General features: G+C 38.1%; 1 protein-coding gene across 1 annotated transcript in view; it reads left to right on the forward strand.

Annotated features, from left to right (window-relative positions):
* The window catches only part of SCG3 (secretogranin III), a 32,229-nt gene that overhangs the window by 2,209 nt on the left and 13,992 nt on the right, over positions 1-16,028 (forward strand). The window contains exons 3-8 of the mRNA XM_019664901.1: positions 2,920-3,062; positions 3,939-4,088; positions 6,843-7,023; positions 9,528-9,644; positions 12,848-12,931; positions 14,588-14,719. Of these exons, the coding sequence (XP_019520446.1) occupies positions 6,852-7,023; positions 9,528-9,644; positions 12,848-12,931; positions 14,588-14,719 (505 nt within the window). The 5' untranslated portion in view covers positions 2,920-3,062; positions 3,939-4,088; positions 6,843-6,851. The remainder of the gene's footprint in view (positions 1-2,919; positions 3,063-3,938; positions 4,089-6,842; positions 7,024-9,527; positions 9,645-12,847; positions 12,932-14,587; positions 14,720-16,028) is intronic.

Genomic DNA, 16,028 nt, shown 5'->3' on the forward strand with positions numbered 1-16,028 from the left:
ACCATTTGATTTAATAAAATAAAAAAACAGCCTAATGTTTGTTTGACTGCAATTTTTGGTCAAACTAGTTGTACATACAGCAGAGGCACATATCTATTTGTGGTCTGACCACTAACTTGAGCAGCTTATTTTCAATTATTCAATATTTTACTACCATCCCAAATGGGTTCTGAACTACCAAGTGCTAGTCCTGATGGCTCTAGATTTCCCCAAGGAGTCATTTTAAGTCTACTTGCAATTATAGAGGAGATTCTTGGAGAGAAATGATTTATGAGTGAATTTCTGGTCTCCTTTCATACCCTGGAAATCCTGGAACCAGAGTGTTTGGTACCATCGAGGTGACTAGAACTCAGAGGCATGCAGATATATATCCCAGACGGGAGGGCAAGGGAACCTAACTCCTGCAGGGTGCTTTCATGCCTTTAGGAAACCTCCAAATGGGCTTGTGTTATGGAGCCCATCCATTCTCCTTTTCAGTATTTTCTGCAGCGTGTCTAATTCAGAATTTTTTCAAGTTCCTTTAATGAAGTAGTGCATTCAGGCTCCTGTGTGCATTCACCAAACAAATAATCATTGAGCAATGAGTATATATCAGGCTATGAACTAGACGATAAGCTCTGTGCCGTGAGAAACCATGCCTACACTTCATCACTCTCTTTCCAGTTCTGGCCCATATTAAGACTTTAATAAAAATGCATTTTCTTTAAAGTGCCATGTTAGATACTGGAGATTCAGAGCATAACTGGACAAAACATAACCGGACAGTACATGTCCCTTTTACATTTACTTAGAATGGCATAGCTGCTTAAAAAAGGTTATAAATGTTGAACCCATGTTTGGCTTTCCCTTAATTATCTATACAGGAGGGTGAAATACCCCTTCAGGAGCATTAGATACATCATTCTGAGTTGTTCTGTCCATTTTAGAGGAGCCGGGGGATATCATGGAAGGTGAGGAGTGATGCCCAAGTGCTCGATTATTAACCCCATCTAGCAACGCTCCTTTAGGAGAGGCCTGAGTCCCTGGCTCGAGACAATACAGTAGTGCAGCAGAGGAAAGAGGCTACTCCTTCAGAGCGCTGCTAATGTTCTCCTGTTGTGAAGTAAATGAACTGAAAAGCAGTCATCTCATTTATTTCCTTTCCCACTTATCCCTCAGGATCTGAAAAAGAACGACTATTGGTTGCCTGCAGAGGTTACCGATACTCTTCCCTTTTCAGGTCCTGAGGGATAAGTGGGAAGGGAAATAAATTCTTCCACCTCTGCATAGAGCCGGCCAGTTTCTGCTCCATCTATTCCCTAGAGTAGGACTTGCAACCCACAAATGGAAAAATCAGACCTAACTGATAGTGAGTTTCTGCTCCTGAAAATAAAACAGATGATGAACTCACTTTTTAGTCAGCCAGGAGGGGAACTGATTTTATAAGATTTTCCTTAGGGCTTTTGTGTTCATTAGTCACTCTGGTTCCAAGGGCTCACAACTCATGGGTTAGCCAGCAGCTCGGCAATAGTCCACTGTCAGGAAACTTCCAGTCCTCCGAGCATAACCACCCCCCTCATTTTCCTCAGCTTCTTTCCAAACAGCCAGAAGATAGTCTGCCTGAGGCTGCATATACTTCCATCTCCATAGAGTCTAGGAGAGAAACCATGGAAGAAATTCCTTGTTTGAGTCCCTGGAAGCCTTGAAAGAAAAGGGTAAACTCAGAATAGAAATACTGGTTTCTTCTTTCTTTGAGTGAATACGATCAGAATTATTGGGGCAGAATTTGGCCAGGGATTCGATGTCTATTTTCTCTAGAAGATAAGTGCAGTTCCTTTATTTCAGGTACAAATGCACTGTCTGTTATAATACTACACTAACTTTCATATAATACTTTGTAATTTAAAAGGTACTTTTAAATCTTATTATCTTTCTTTACAGTAGAAGATATATAAAGATAGATAACAAGAGGTATCGCTGGGGCTAAAATTCTGATCTTTTCAACCTGCCTAGATGTGACAGGGGGAGTTAAGTGCCTTGTTAACTAGCACATATAAATATACTTTTCCATGTGGTATAGATTGGGAAAGACCAATTGACTCCTGGGAATTCTCCATGGACGAGGCGCAATGCTTCCTTGCCATCAACCCTACTGCATCCTTCCTTTCCCTCAGGATGGGCCCTTGCTTTATTTAGTCTGAAGTGGTGCTGCCAAATGTATGCCCGGGGGATGTCAAGGATACATATTTGCAATCTTCTCTGCAGAGATTCACATGGATTTACAAATATGCCAATCTGTTGTCACATTTTAAAAGTTTAAGTTCCAGGCACATAAAATAAGTTTCCTATTCTCTGGAAAAAGAGGCTTGTCACATTAAGCTGCTTATAGCAAGGCACTCTGACACACGCTCACTTAGAAGTAAACATTTATTCCAAGTAAGTCATAGAATCTTCAGTCCACACTTTCCGATTTGGGGTGTGAGGCAGGTTCCTCCACTTTCAGCTTAAGAATTTGCCTGCAAAGGGAGTACATGTGTGAATACCACCAATCTACTCCTTGCATGGAAGTGGAATATCAAATTATATAATATATAGAAGGTTGCTTTGAATAATATGGAATACTACATAAATATGGCATACTATAAAAATAAAAATTATAATATGTTTGTATTATTAATGATAATAAATGGAGAGGCCTTTTCTGTTGACTTTAGATATTCCTGCTTCTTATAATCACATAAGAAGCTTTCAGAATTTCCATTATCATCCTAGGTTCTTAACTTGAAGTCAAATTTTATTTCAAACCAAGAGTTTATGTAGACCAAACACCACCATAAATATATTCCAAACATATCTGAGTGTACATGAGCAAGCTACATGTTATAAATCTAATATGATCCAAGAAATAGGTCTATATGAAATTGTGATTGCTCTGTCTAGATGACCCAGACGGCCTTCATCAACTAGATGGAACTCCTTTAACCGCTGAAGACATTGTCCAGAAAATTGCTACAAGGATTTATGAGGAAAATGACAGAGGAGTATTTGACAAGATTGTTTCTAAACTCCTGAATCTTGGCCTAGTAAGTCATATGCATGGGAATAAGCCAAACACTTAGTACAGTCTAGAATATGCTAAGAAGCCACGCCACTTAATTCAAGTAGCCAGATGTTTATAATGCATCTACTTTATACTAGGCACCATAGACCATAGGTCTTTGAGGCTAGGTAAGACACCATTCTTCCCCTCTAGAAATTTATAGTGTGTCAGAGGATCTAGATAAGTGGATGTACGCAAGCTATGTAAGAACTATAAGATCAGTTACATGTGCCAGAGGATGGATTATTGGGTTGTTGGCAAAGTCATGATGTATTTTTCTATGTTTTTCGTTGCAAAAATGCATCATGACTTTTCCGACAACCCAATATATCCAGTTGAACTATAAGGAAAAGCTTCAGAGGAGAAGGTGTTTGAAGTGAGCTTAGAAGGATGGTTAGGATTTAACCAGCAGGAGTAAAAGATGTGTGAGGTGAGAAAGAAATAACATGAGCAAAGTCATGCAATATTTGGGAAGCTCTAAGCAGTCCAATTTGACCCTGCACTGTTCCGGCAGGCTTTAATAGGGCAGTATAGGTTACGTGACCATGCATGACCTGCCACTGAGGGTTGAGAAACAATCCTCCAGATGTGTCTCAAAGTGAGTGTGCTGTGAGTTCCAACAGTCAGGACTGACCACTTGCACGGTGAGTCCAAAGACATTTCTTCCCAGGAGTGCTGGCTGGTCAGTCACTAGGATGGCCTACAGGTATGGAGGCATAAACAAGTGTGGTCCGCAAGAGGGGCCAAAAGGTTCTCTTGTCTTTTAAAAATATGTGTTCAGCTACAAAGTTAAGTCTAGATTTTTTTTTATCATAAAAATGGGGATAACATTTATATGTGTTTTGACTCTTTATAACAGATCACAGAAAGCCAGGCACACACACTGGAAGATGAAGTAGCAGACGTTTTACAAAAATTGATCTCTAAGGAAGCAAACAATTATGAGGAGACGCTCAATAATCCCACAAGCAGGACTGAGAGTCAGGCTGGAAAAATACCAGAGAAAGTGGTATGTATATGTGAATGTATATGCGTACGTTATGTAGGTGTGTATGTAGACATGTGCATGGAAGTGTGTATACTTATATTTGTATATAATTAATACAATATGTGTATAATTAGTAAACTCGCTTGGTGCCAAAGAAGATTTAGGGTATGTGACATTTTTAGCCTACTTAAAATATATATACTTATGAAATACCAATAAGTTAAAAGATATAGATGAATTCTACTTTGAAAATAATTTAGATACATGTTATATTACACAGGAAAGGTTACATCTTATACTCTACTGTATAAATAACACATATTATGTGAAATGGTTATTGCACATGACAACTATTTGTATAATCTCAGTGTACTGAATCCAAATATTTCACAGCCCTTTTGGTATCCAAATTCTGTTCGCCATGGATGTCATCATCTGTCCCCAGAATGCCTCCCCACCAAAAAAACTCAGTTGCCTTGATGCTCTGCCACACGGGCTTTTATACTCCCCAGAGCTAGTTGCCTGATGCTGCCTCTCTGTTCTACCCTGTGCTCTCCCACCTGCTCCTTCCTTTTTCATTGGTTCAGAGCCCTTCATCCTTTACTTAGACCAGTCATTCTTTCTTTCTTCTTGCTGGACTCTTTGCCTCTTCATCTTTTCTTTAACCTCAGCCAAGCTGCTGAAATCTTTCTCTCCTCCTTGAATTCTCTTTAAAACTCTAGATCAGCGGTTCTCAACCTTCCTAATGCCACAACCCCTTAATACAGTTTCTCATGTTGTGGTGACCCCCAACCATAAAATTATTTTCGTTGCTACTCTATAACTGTAATTTTGCTACTGTTATGAATCGTAATGTAAATATCCTTTTGTTTTCCAATGGTCTTAGGCAACCCCTGTGAAAGGGTCGTTCGACCCCCAAAGGGGTCGCGACCCACAGGTTGAGAACCGATGCTCTAGATGGAGCTGACCATAGAAATATATCAAATTCCTCACTTCTAATTTGATTTTCTCCACCAGAGCTTCCAGACTCTGTGACTTCTCATCCCCTTCAACATCCTATCCCAAATACAAGGAAAAAGAGAATACAGGCTTATATTAGATATTCCTGTTTTAGGGGAGGCTAGAAAATGGAAATTGATTCTGGATTTTCTTTACTAGACAGCCTAAAAGCTCTCCTTGGTTGTCCCTACTTTCAATCCCCAGCAGCTGCCATCTTTTTAAACACCTTTTGAAGAACCATCCATTCTAAAAAAAAACTTTCTAAATTTATCAAAGAACTCATGACTTTCACTCAAGCTTACCAATCTGAACTGACACCAACATAGCTATTTTTGTGATTGATCCTTCAGTCCAATTATGCATGTACTCCTATTTCCCATCTCTAAAATGTCCATGTTCTCTACCTGTTCACTCTGTTTTCTAAATGCATCAATGCAAATGAAATGCAAGTAAAATACCGTTTTAATAAATATTGATTGAGGTACCAACTATGTACCAAGTGCTGGGGATATATGCTCATTTAAAAAGACATAATCCCTGCTCTCATGAAGCTTAAGTTCTAATGGAAGAGGTAGATGGTCTTCAAATTGTCATGTATTTTAATTACAACTGCATTAAGTGACCTGGGGAAAGAAATATGGTTTTATGGGCCCTGATTTAAAAAAAGAAAAAAGTAGCCTCTTCTGGACTTAGGCTCAAGGAAGGCTTTCCTGAGGAAGTGACTTGAACTGAAAACTGCAGGCTGAATAGGAGTTAACTTGTGACCGTGAGAGCCAACATATAAAGAAGGATGTATGGCGTATCCAAGTAACTGAAACAAGGAGAGCGGGAGAGAGAGAGAGAAATGAGAGATGATACTGGGGAGGTAGACCCAGGCCAGACTAGGCAGGGCTTTATGAGACATATATGGATTCTGATCTTCATCGTAAGGATGGAAACACATTGAAGGAATATAAGCAAAGGAGTTACGTGGCCCATTTTTTAAAAAGATAACTCTGACTACAAATGTGGAAAATGCAGTATAGGGAATAGATTGGAGGTGGGTGATGTACTAGTTAAAAAAGTAAGAGGTGAAGACAGCTTGGACCACAGTGGGGTAGTAGGAAAAGAGAGAAATGTACAAGTTTGGGATAAATTTTGAAAGTAAGGCCAAAATGACTACTGATGGGTTGAATAGAAGGAAAGGAAAAGGAAGAGGGAGGGGGGGAAAGCTCATAGATTCCGTCTAGTTCACTAAATGGAGAATAGATCATCAAGACGAGGAACACTGGCCATGGATCAGTTCTGGAAAAAAGTCTTGTGTACCCTTCTAGACATCCCTTAAAATGTCACCCGGAAATCTCCAGGTGTGGCTGCTCTAGTAGTGTCAGATATCCTGACAAGCTTTCCTATGCCTTGCGCCATCTCTTTTGGTAGATTCTGTGAACTCAAAACTCCTCTCCTCGGTGAAACGCAGTTTTATGAGGAGACACTCCTGAGAATTGATGGAGGGGAACTCGGCCAGAGCAGGAACCGAGAAATTCCCTATCTATTCTCCCTTGAGCAGGACCCAGAGTCTTTAGGTAAAGCTCCTGTCTCTCTCTATGTCCCAGTGACTTTTCCATGTGACCAGATGCCCACCCACATGCCTAGAATAGGGTTTGATCCTGCAGGAGCTTGCAAAGGAGGTTTTTTTGCACTTCACATTCAAGGACACCACAAAGGAAAGATTCAAGCTGGAGTGTCATAAGTTCTAACAAACTGTTTATTTTTTATTGATTTTTTTTATTCCTATGGGAGACTCCAATGGCAGCAATTCGAGATGGTTTTACTAATGGAGAAAATGATGGAACAGTATCTAACACCTTAACCTTGACAGATGGCTTAGAAAGGAGAACTAAAACCTACAGCGAAGACAACTTTGAGGAACTCCAATACTTCCCAAACTTTTATGCATTACTGAAAAGCATCGATTCAGGTAAAAACTGTGTTTTCTGACCATGTGAAACAAAAACAGTAATTCCAGGAAATGTGTGAGTGGTTTTTCTTTCTTCCTGTTTTCAGTTTCCAAATGCAGTCCTCAATGATATATATTGTGGCCTTGGGGAAAATAGTTCACATAGATTTTTTCAGAAGAAGTATACTAGTCATGGAAATGTTTAGGAAAGGATAAGCAGGAAAGGTGGGGTTTCTGGACAATTTAATCTTCTTGTTGACAGAGTGTTCATTTATTTGTTCAACAGTTATTGAACATGTGCTGCATTCATGGTCCTGGAGTGAACCTTGTGCAGGTGGGAGATGAATCAGACAATGTCCCCACCTGATCCAGTTCAGTCTCAACTCCTATTGCAAATCTTTTTTTTTTTAAAGGTTTTATTCATTTTTCTTTCCTAGTGGAAACAGTGTGTGGAACATAATTTATCATTTTATAAATGATTCAGAATTTTTCTTTTTAGACATTTTCAGTGTCAGTCTTCAAATGAGTTAACGTGACATAAACGTTGGGCTAAAAGGAGGTCAGGAGCCCAAAACACACTTGAAAAATGATTTGTTTTTTTTTTAAGAAAACAAAGTCCTTAATGTGTCTTGCTCTTGTCTCTTATATGTGCACCAAAGTAAGTTAACTGGAGAGTTCAGTTGATGTTTATTTTTGGTTAATCTGTGAGGAAGATAATATTGGGCAAATTTCCTGTTGTTGTTATTGTCCAAGCAGATATCCTACACCGCCTTAATGGCTTCTCTTCTCCCTGTTTAAGGATTCAGCCTCAGAGTGTTTATAATAAAGATTTCTGTAATTGTAACATATTTTCCCAAGAAATGACCTTAAAGTGAGTTTCCATTTCTGGAGAATATCCTTTGTCCTTCAATTCCAGACATTGGCCAGATGGCACCAGCCCCTCTGCTGGCGTCTGCAGGGCTTGTCATCTTGAGGGTCCATTCTGAGCCATCTTGCCCCACTAATTGGCAGATGCCCAGCTCAGAACCTCTGTCATCCTGGTGACTCACTTCTTCTCAGTGAAGAGCATCAGCATGATACCAAATATTAATATGGACGTGACCTTGAGCAAATAATGGGATGGCTGAAGTTGTTATTTACCAGTCCTTTTGTAGGATCTCTTCCCCAACTTCTTTTCCTACCTTTCCTCTCTCCTAATCTTGTAACTTTCATGGTATTTTTCAGATTTCACTGTAGGGAATGTTTCTTATTTTGTTTTGAATCTTTCAGTTTCTTTGACCCCATTCCAGATTGCCTTTATTTTTATGGACTTTTAATTTAAATTCTTACACTGAAGTCTTTGATAGTTCCTGTCTTTCTCACCCAAGGTCTGAACCAATTGAGAAACAATAAAGCAGATAGAAAAGCAAAATAGCTCGGAGGCTGATAAAGAGTGGGTTGTATAATGTAGCTTAGTATGAGAGCCGAGAGTGAGCTTGGCCCTTCCCTGCTCCTCAGTCTAGCTCTTGAAACAGCCAATCCCAGGGATAGTCTGAGTCTGCAGATCAAGTGCTTGTCTCAGGGCTCTGCCTTCCACTGTTCCAGGGGAGTGGAAAGAAGAAAGATTCCAAATCCCCATTGGTAGAGAAATGTAGACCAATGACTATTGCCTACTAACCTCATGTGTGGGGAAGATGAAAAGATGGGGGAAAAGGCTATAAGTATGTAGAGAAAATCCTTCATAGCAGCTAAAAGAATAGGGAACATGGGCTCTCCAAGCAGCCTTCGTTTTTCTTTTCTTCAAAAATGGAAATAGGTTTTTTTTCTGATTTTAGAATTAATACATCTACTGAACTACTATGGAATCTTTGGCCATCTTGTACCATCTAGATGCAGAACACTGTGTTAAATATGAAGAGTTCCCAAGAAACTGTTATTAGTGGTTACTGATAGGGAGTAGGAATTGGGAGGAGGAAGAGAATGTTACTTTCACCATTATTTACTTCTGTATTGTTAGGATATTATTACTGTCTACATCTATTCTTTAAAATGAAATAAAGTATAGAAAGTAATATATACTACTGTTAAAGATCAACCTTACATTAAAAACAAAGATACATGTGTGTTCTTTTCTAAAATATTAGTCCTGATTAATGAAAACAGGTCGTTCTTGCCCTCAAAAATGTCCAACCTGAGTAGAGAGAAAAGTTGCTAGGTCACCAATCTTCTAACTTCTCTTTTGAGTTCATATTATCTCAGGTCATAAACTGTCTCTATCTCTACTCTATTAATAAAATATTTTAGATTAAAGTAAATCTTTTCAGAGAAGTTATAATTGTGCATTTCTGAAAAAGTTCAGTATACCTGTACATTGTCCTGTATTCCCAATAAAGTCTTAGGCTTGTTGTACATTAAATCTGTGTGGTTTTAGCTATAAATATAGGGAGAAATATTTCAGTAAGATGCCATGGTTCATAAATTGACATTGAAAGATGAAGCTATCCTCCACTAGTTTTCTTTAAAAATTATTTTGTCCTTTTATATAGAAAAAGAAGCAAAGGAAAAAGAAACACTGATTACTATCATGAAAACGTTGATTGATTTTGTGAAGATGATGGTAAAATATGGCACAATATCTCCAGAAGAAGGTGTTTCCTACCTTGGTGAGAGTCCTATCTGTTTCATTTTTACTGTGGTTCATTTTCATTGTCCAAAGTGAGTTAGAGATTTGGCAATAATCACTTCACTAATTTGATAGTTTATGCCAAAACAGCCTGAATCATCTGGATGATCAGAATTGCCCAGCTTGATAATATATACAAATAAAATTAACCAGAAGTGTTCAACTCTTTACGCTTATAGATCCAAGTCGAGTGCAAACATTTCACATTTGTTATATTTTACCTTCCTAACACTCTAATAATCACCACATAGACAATTTTGTTAAAATTTGACATAGTTTTGGGGTTTTTTTCAATTGTGTTTGAATGGTCAGATATAAAAGAGCCTTGATTTTACCCAGTGAGGCCTGTGTGTGATAAGAAGGAAAGAGCCCTGGACTGGGCATCAGAAGTTCTGCCTCAGACCAGCTGTCATGTGGAGGAAGGCACTCAGCTTGCTCTGTCTCAGTTTCTGCATCGGTAAAAAAAAAAAGGGCTTTGTTATCAGGGGCTGGTAAATACTGCCCAGGGACCAAATCTGGCCCATCACCTGTTTCTGTAGAGCACACAAGCTAAGAATGTCTTTTATGTTTTGAAATGGTTGGGAAAAAATCAAAACAAGAATAGTATTTTGTGACACAAGAAAACTGTATAAAATTCAAATTTCAGTGTCCATAAATGAAGCTGTATTGGAACACAGCTGTGCTCATTTGTTTTAGTGTCTCTGGCTGCATTTGTGCTATCACGGCAGAGTTGAGTAAGTAGTTGCAACAGAGACCATATGGCCTGAAAAGCCAGAAATATTTACTATCTGGCCCTTTCCAGAAAAAGTTTGCCAACCCTTGATTCTTGGAACTTTATAAATAAGCTTGGACATTCTTTGATTCTGCGTGTAAGTTGTTGTTGTTTTAAAGCCTTTTGTTTTCCTGCTTGATTTAGTTAATCAACAAATACCATGTATCCCTGATGTTCTTTGGGCAAGATGACTTCACAGCCCTTTACTCTGATCTCTGATGAGGGAGGGAGAATTAAACAGAAGAGAAAATCTAATAGGACAGGGTAATCTAGAATTATTTTTTTCTACATGAAAATAGCTTTACTGGTTTTTTTTTTTAATGATAAAAGAGCATTCATTTTTATAAGTCAGTCCATGCAAAAAAAGGAAGTAAAAAGATCACTCATACCAGCATCCAGGTAACATTTTGATTTATATCTTTCCAGATGTTTTTCTCTGTGTGTGTCACACACACTTGTATACGTATACCTATGTCGTTTCTTCCTTCTATTTAACCAAAAATGAGTTCATATTACACACAGTGCTTGGTGGCCTACTTTACTCATTTAATAGTAGATAAAAAACATGGTTTCAAATCAGTCATTGTTTCATACCAAGACCCTATGACTCTGAGTTTCCACACTTATGTCATTTATCCTATGAAAATAAATTAGAGATGGTACAAGGCTTATGCACAAGGTAGGTATTTCCACTGCTGTTTATAACTGTGCTGTCCATTATGGTAGCCAATAACCACATGGTGCTATTAAAATTGAAAGTAATTAACAGTAAACAAAATTCAAAATCTAGTTTCTCAGTTACACGAAGCACATTTTATGTGCTTAATTGCCACATATGCCTGGTGGCTACCATATTGAACAATACAGAAACGAATATTTTTGTCATTGCAGAAAGTTCTATTGGGTAGCACTGGTTTATAGGAACAAAACAATGGAAATAACCTAGATACTGCACAAGAGGAGAATATCAAAAATAAATTATTTATTTATTCTTATATTGGACAATTTACATTTTATTTTTAAATGTTTGTGTTTTTAATAATTGTATATATTTATTACATACACAATACAAATATTGTTTATAAGGATTAATGACAGGATGAAATGTTCATGATAGACTGCTGAATGCTCAAAGCCATTGAAAATGTGACATTAATTTTGGTGTTAAAAAATAGATATATGTATAGGAAGTTGGGAGAATATATACCAAAGTACTATCTGGAAGAAAACAAAATGCATCACACAATATAATATACTGATTTACTTCTCAAAAGAGGCATGGGGTAGGGTGGAATAGGAGTTTACTTGGAGAGAAATAATACAAAGCAATAATGGAATCTTTATGGACTAATTGCAAAGAAGTGCTTGTTTGCAAATGGCAAAAAAAAGGCCTGCCTTATTAGTGAGATAGATATGTGGCTGGTTGAATAACTGAATACAAAGAGTGTGGATTCTAATGCATTATCTACCTTGAGGGATCATAGTCTAGATTTCTGTCTAGTAACACCTATATGACGTTACTCCAAAGAGCAAATTTTGGACAAAGGCAAGGATACAGATTTCATCTTGATAGAATAGGGAAATTCTCAGCCTTAAAATTACCTAACAATAGGACTGGCTGCCTCGTGAATTAATGAGGACGCTAAATGATGGAAATCCAACTCTGGCTTAAGTGATAAGGAAATTTAATTGCCTCATGTAACAGAAAAGTCTGGGATTGGGGTTGGTGTGGCTTCAGGTTTGTGAAGTCCACCTGTTGTGTGAGGAGTCTATCCCTCCCCATATCACAGCTCTGACTTTCCATATCTTGATTCATTCCAGACAATCTGCTCCCTTATAGAAACAAGATGGCTAGCACAGCCCCAATCTCACATCCTCACAGTACAACAATCTTAGCGGGAAAGAGCCTCTTTCTCCCAGTGGTTCTAGCATTGAATCTCATTGGCCTGGCTTGAGTCATGTGCTTCTCCTTGAACCAATCACTGTAGCCCAGGGGGTTGAAGACCCTGAGGAGCCAGGCCTGGGTTGTTCAGCACCCACTTGAACCAAATGTGCTTGAGAGTGGGAGACATCTGGGCTCTCCAAAGGAAAATCAAGTAGGCCAAAACCATAGGTGTCCATTATAGGTTCCAACCCTGGATGTGTTCTAGCAGTAGCCACAAAAATATGGAAGGGACTTCTGCAATTAACTGAGCACGATACTGAACTTGACGATCTCAAATAGTATGGCTTTCAGTCCTGAGAGTCTATGGTCCCTAGAAATAAAGTCCATGTCAAAGCATCTCACTAGCAGTGTTAATATTGTGGAATTGTTCTTGTGATACTCCTGGTGAGGTTTAAACAGTTTTTAGTAGAAGTTTGATATCATCTTTCAGGAAATAAAATTATATTTCTTCCCCTCCTCCCTCCAGAAAACTTGGATGAAACTATTGCTCTTCAGACCAAGAACAAGCTAGAAAAAAATGTTACTGACAATAAAAGCAAGCTTTTCCCAGGTATGATTAATTTAACTATTTTTCTAGCTTTTAGCATAACCACCCTGTTGAACGATAAGTAATACACTTCAATAAATGTTGATAAAGAATTATAAATTTCAAGAAGTTTTAACATCTGAAATCCAACCATGGGATTAAATAGCTATACCCTTGGCTATTTTGTGGCCAGTCCCAGCATAGAAATCTGATCTTAAGATGCACTGAAAAGAAATGTAGGTCTTTACTGAGGATTCTCAGGAGGTGGCTGGTGGGAAAGGGAGAAGGCTATATCACAAAACTGAGCAATTCTTCCTAAAATTCACCTTTAGGTTTTTTGGTGGGTTTTTTTTTCTCAGATCACTTTTTCAGACTATTGTCCCTAGTCACCTGTCCATTCTCTGCTGCCCCTTCCACTTGCTCTTCCCTCCCCGGTCTTCTCTCTCCCCGGGGTAGTCTGCCCCTAGTATGATTTACCCCGTTCTCTCAGTTTCTTCACTTCTGCATCTTCACTTCTGCCCTGCTCAGCTAGGCGAACCCCACCAAACCAAGCTATGCAAAGGAGCTTCCTTTCAGGGGGGACAGAGGAGCAAATAAAGAAAAGTTCACAAGTTCTTATACCTTAAGTTTGTGTCCCTATCACAGAAGTTATGACATATATTTGATGGCATAATATACAGCCCTTTAAAATGATGCTTTGAAGTCATTTTTAATAACCTGGAAACATCCTTCCATAATGATGTGAATAACAAAAGCAAGGAACAAAATTGTGACTCAACTATGAAAAAATTTATACATCAAAAAGAAAAGAAAAAAACAGACCACAGCACTGGTTGTGATGCTTTACATAATGAGAAAATAACTGATTTTTTTTCTTTCTTTTCTACTTTTTCTATAGAATAATCCTTTTATTGAAAAATTAATAGCTTATTATTAAGCTGCTTGAGGTTCCCTATTTTATTGACAAAAGAGATGCATTACAATTGTTTTCAAGGGGTTACCTACTTTAAGGTTTATGATATTTTTAATTCAATATAGGAGCACTAGAAGGAAATATAGTTATTCTTAGGTGAGAAGCGAGCAAGGGTTATCCTTTCTTGACAGCAAGGGTCCAATTCTCTACTTTGCCTTGGGGTGACGAGGGAAGGGAGTATGAAGAAAGAGGCAGACAGAGAGAAGTCCTCCCATAGCCCCCAGATTCTTAGGTGCTACTCTGAGTAATAAAATATGCTTCAAAAATACACCAAGGAGAGATTGGGCAACTACAATTATTTTCATTTGGAATCAAGACTCATATCTACTTTGGGACCTGACATATCCCACTTGATCACCTACATTGATTAAAGTAAGGAAAATAATTCACTCTCTAATAATACAGTGTGGCAGAAGGGAAAGAACACTAAACCAGAATCTGGAAAGCTGGGTGGGGTGGGTGGTGGCCCAGCTGTTCTGCTAACTCAGTGGGTGGCCTTGGGCACTCTCTCCCCTCTCTGGGTCTCAGTTTCCTCTTCTGTAAAATGGGGAGGAGGAAGTTGGACTAGATAATCATTAAAATCCCTTTCAGCTCAAAAAATAACCTGATCTCAAACTGTACCTTTTCAATAAAGTTTATTTTTATGTTAGGAATTAATTAATAAACAGGGAATGGGGTTATAACAACAGTGCACAATCTGATTATAGCACCATCAGAGAAGAGTCATGAAGAAACAGATAGTACCAAGGAAGAAGCAGCTAAAATGGAAAAGGAATATGGAACCTTGAAAGATTCCACAAAGGATGATAACCCAAGAGGAAAAACGGATGAGCCAAAAGGTATGGAATTGATAGCTTTAGGTTGGCAATGAAATCAGGGAATCAGAAACTTTCACTGCACCTGGAAGAGTGATCTAAAAGTCAAGTCCCACCAAATCTGAGAAATTAACACCATCTGTATAGAAAAGATTCAGCATATGGTATCTTTACTCGAATAGCAATCTTTTTTTAATGTTCTTGAGTCTCCTGGGATGGCAAATTGGTTTTATCTTTTTGATTGTCTTTAGTGTCCAATGGACTTTTGTGCTTGGGGAGGAATTTTCACAACCATTTGTGCATTGTTTACTGTCCAACTTACAATCTTAGGAATTTATTAAGCAATATTTCTGTAAATGTAATTGATATTCTTCTAATAGTCACATACCACTTACTCAACAAAGCCATCAAAATTTATGGATTTAACAAAGCAAATTTGCTTAATCCTTTGCAGTGATGGCAACCTGACAGACACTTTTAAGGACTCGATTTAAAATCATAAGTCAAATATATCAAATTTCCTAAAATAACCTAACTACCTTATAAAGCATAAAAACCACATAGTAAACTAGTCCAATAATTACAAAACATATGTTTTTATTTTTATTCTTACACATTCTGGGGTCCGAATTTCACTGTGACTTAGTAAGTCTATGTGATATAAAATTTACGTCTTCCTAGGATTTTTGAAACTTTACCATACCCTGTGTTTGCAAGTTCTTAGTTGTTAACTTTAATTTCAGGTCAGGATGTAGGATCTGGTTGCATAGTCTGGTGATTCAAGCCTCTTTTATTACAAAGTGTGCTAGTTACATCATGGAAAATTTATATCTCTGTCTCTCAGACAGATATGCTTTTTCTGAAACTCATTGTTTTTACCAGAAGTTGTGAACAGATGGCTTAAACCTACTTTTATTTTTCTGTCTTTATGATAGATTGACCTCTTTGGATAATTGGAACCTTACCAATGTCTTATCAGTGTCTCATTAACAGGGTCATCTAGAGGTTTTTCCTCTAGGAGCTGAGGGAGTGGGTCGTTGCTCTCCCTTGGGGAGTGGGCATGACACTCAGCTAATCTATCATCTGAAAACACACCATTGGGCTCTCTTTTGTTCATTTATGTATAATCATTAATGGCAACGAACTGATGGACTTTGCTTATTCTTTGCAACAGTCTGATATGAGGCCACAGAGCTCTTAATTTTGAAAGGACTGCTTGGCCCACTTGCAAGTTCCCAATCTTTCCTGCTCATCCAGATAGAAGCAGCTTCACATCATACTTGATAGACCCATGCTTAACAGTGTGTGTGTGTGTGTGTGTGTGTGTGTGTGT

The sequence above is a fragment of the Hipposideros armiger genome, unplaced genomic scaffold, assembly GCF_001890085.2.
Source record: "Hipposideros armiger isolate ML-2016 unplaced genomic scaffold, ASM189008v1 scaffold_12, whole genome shotgun sequence".
Classification (NCBI taxonomy): domain Eukaryota; kingdom Metazoa; phylum Chordata; class Mammalia; order Chiroptera; family Hipposideridae; genus Hipposideros; species Hipposideros armiger.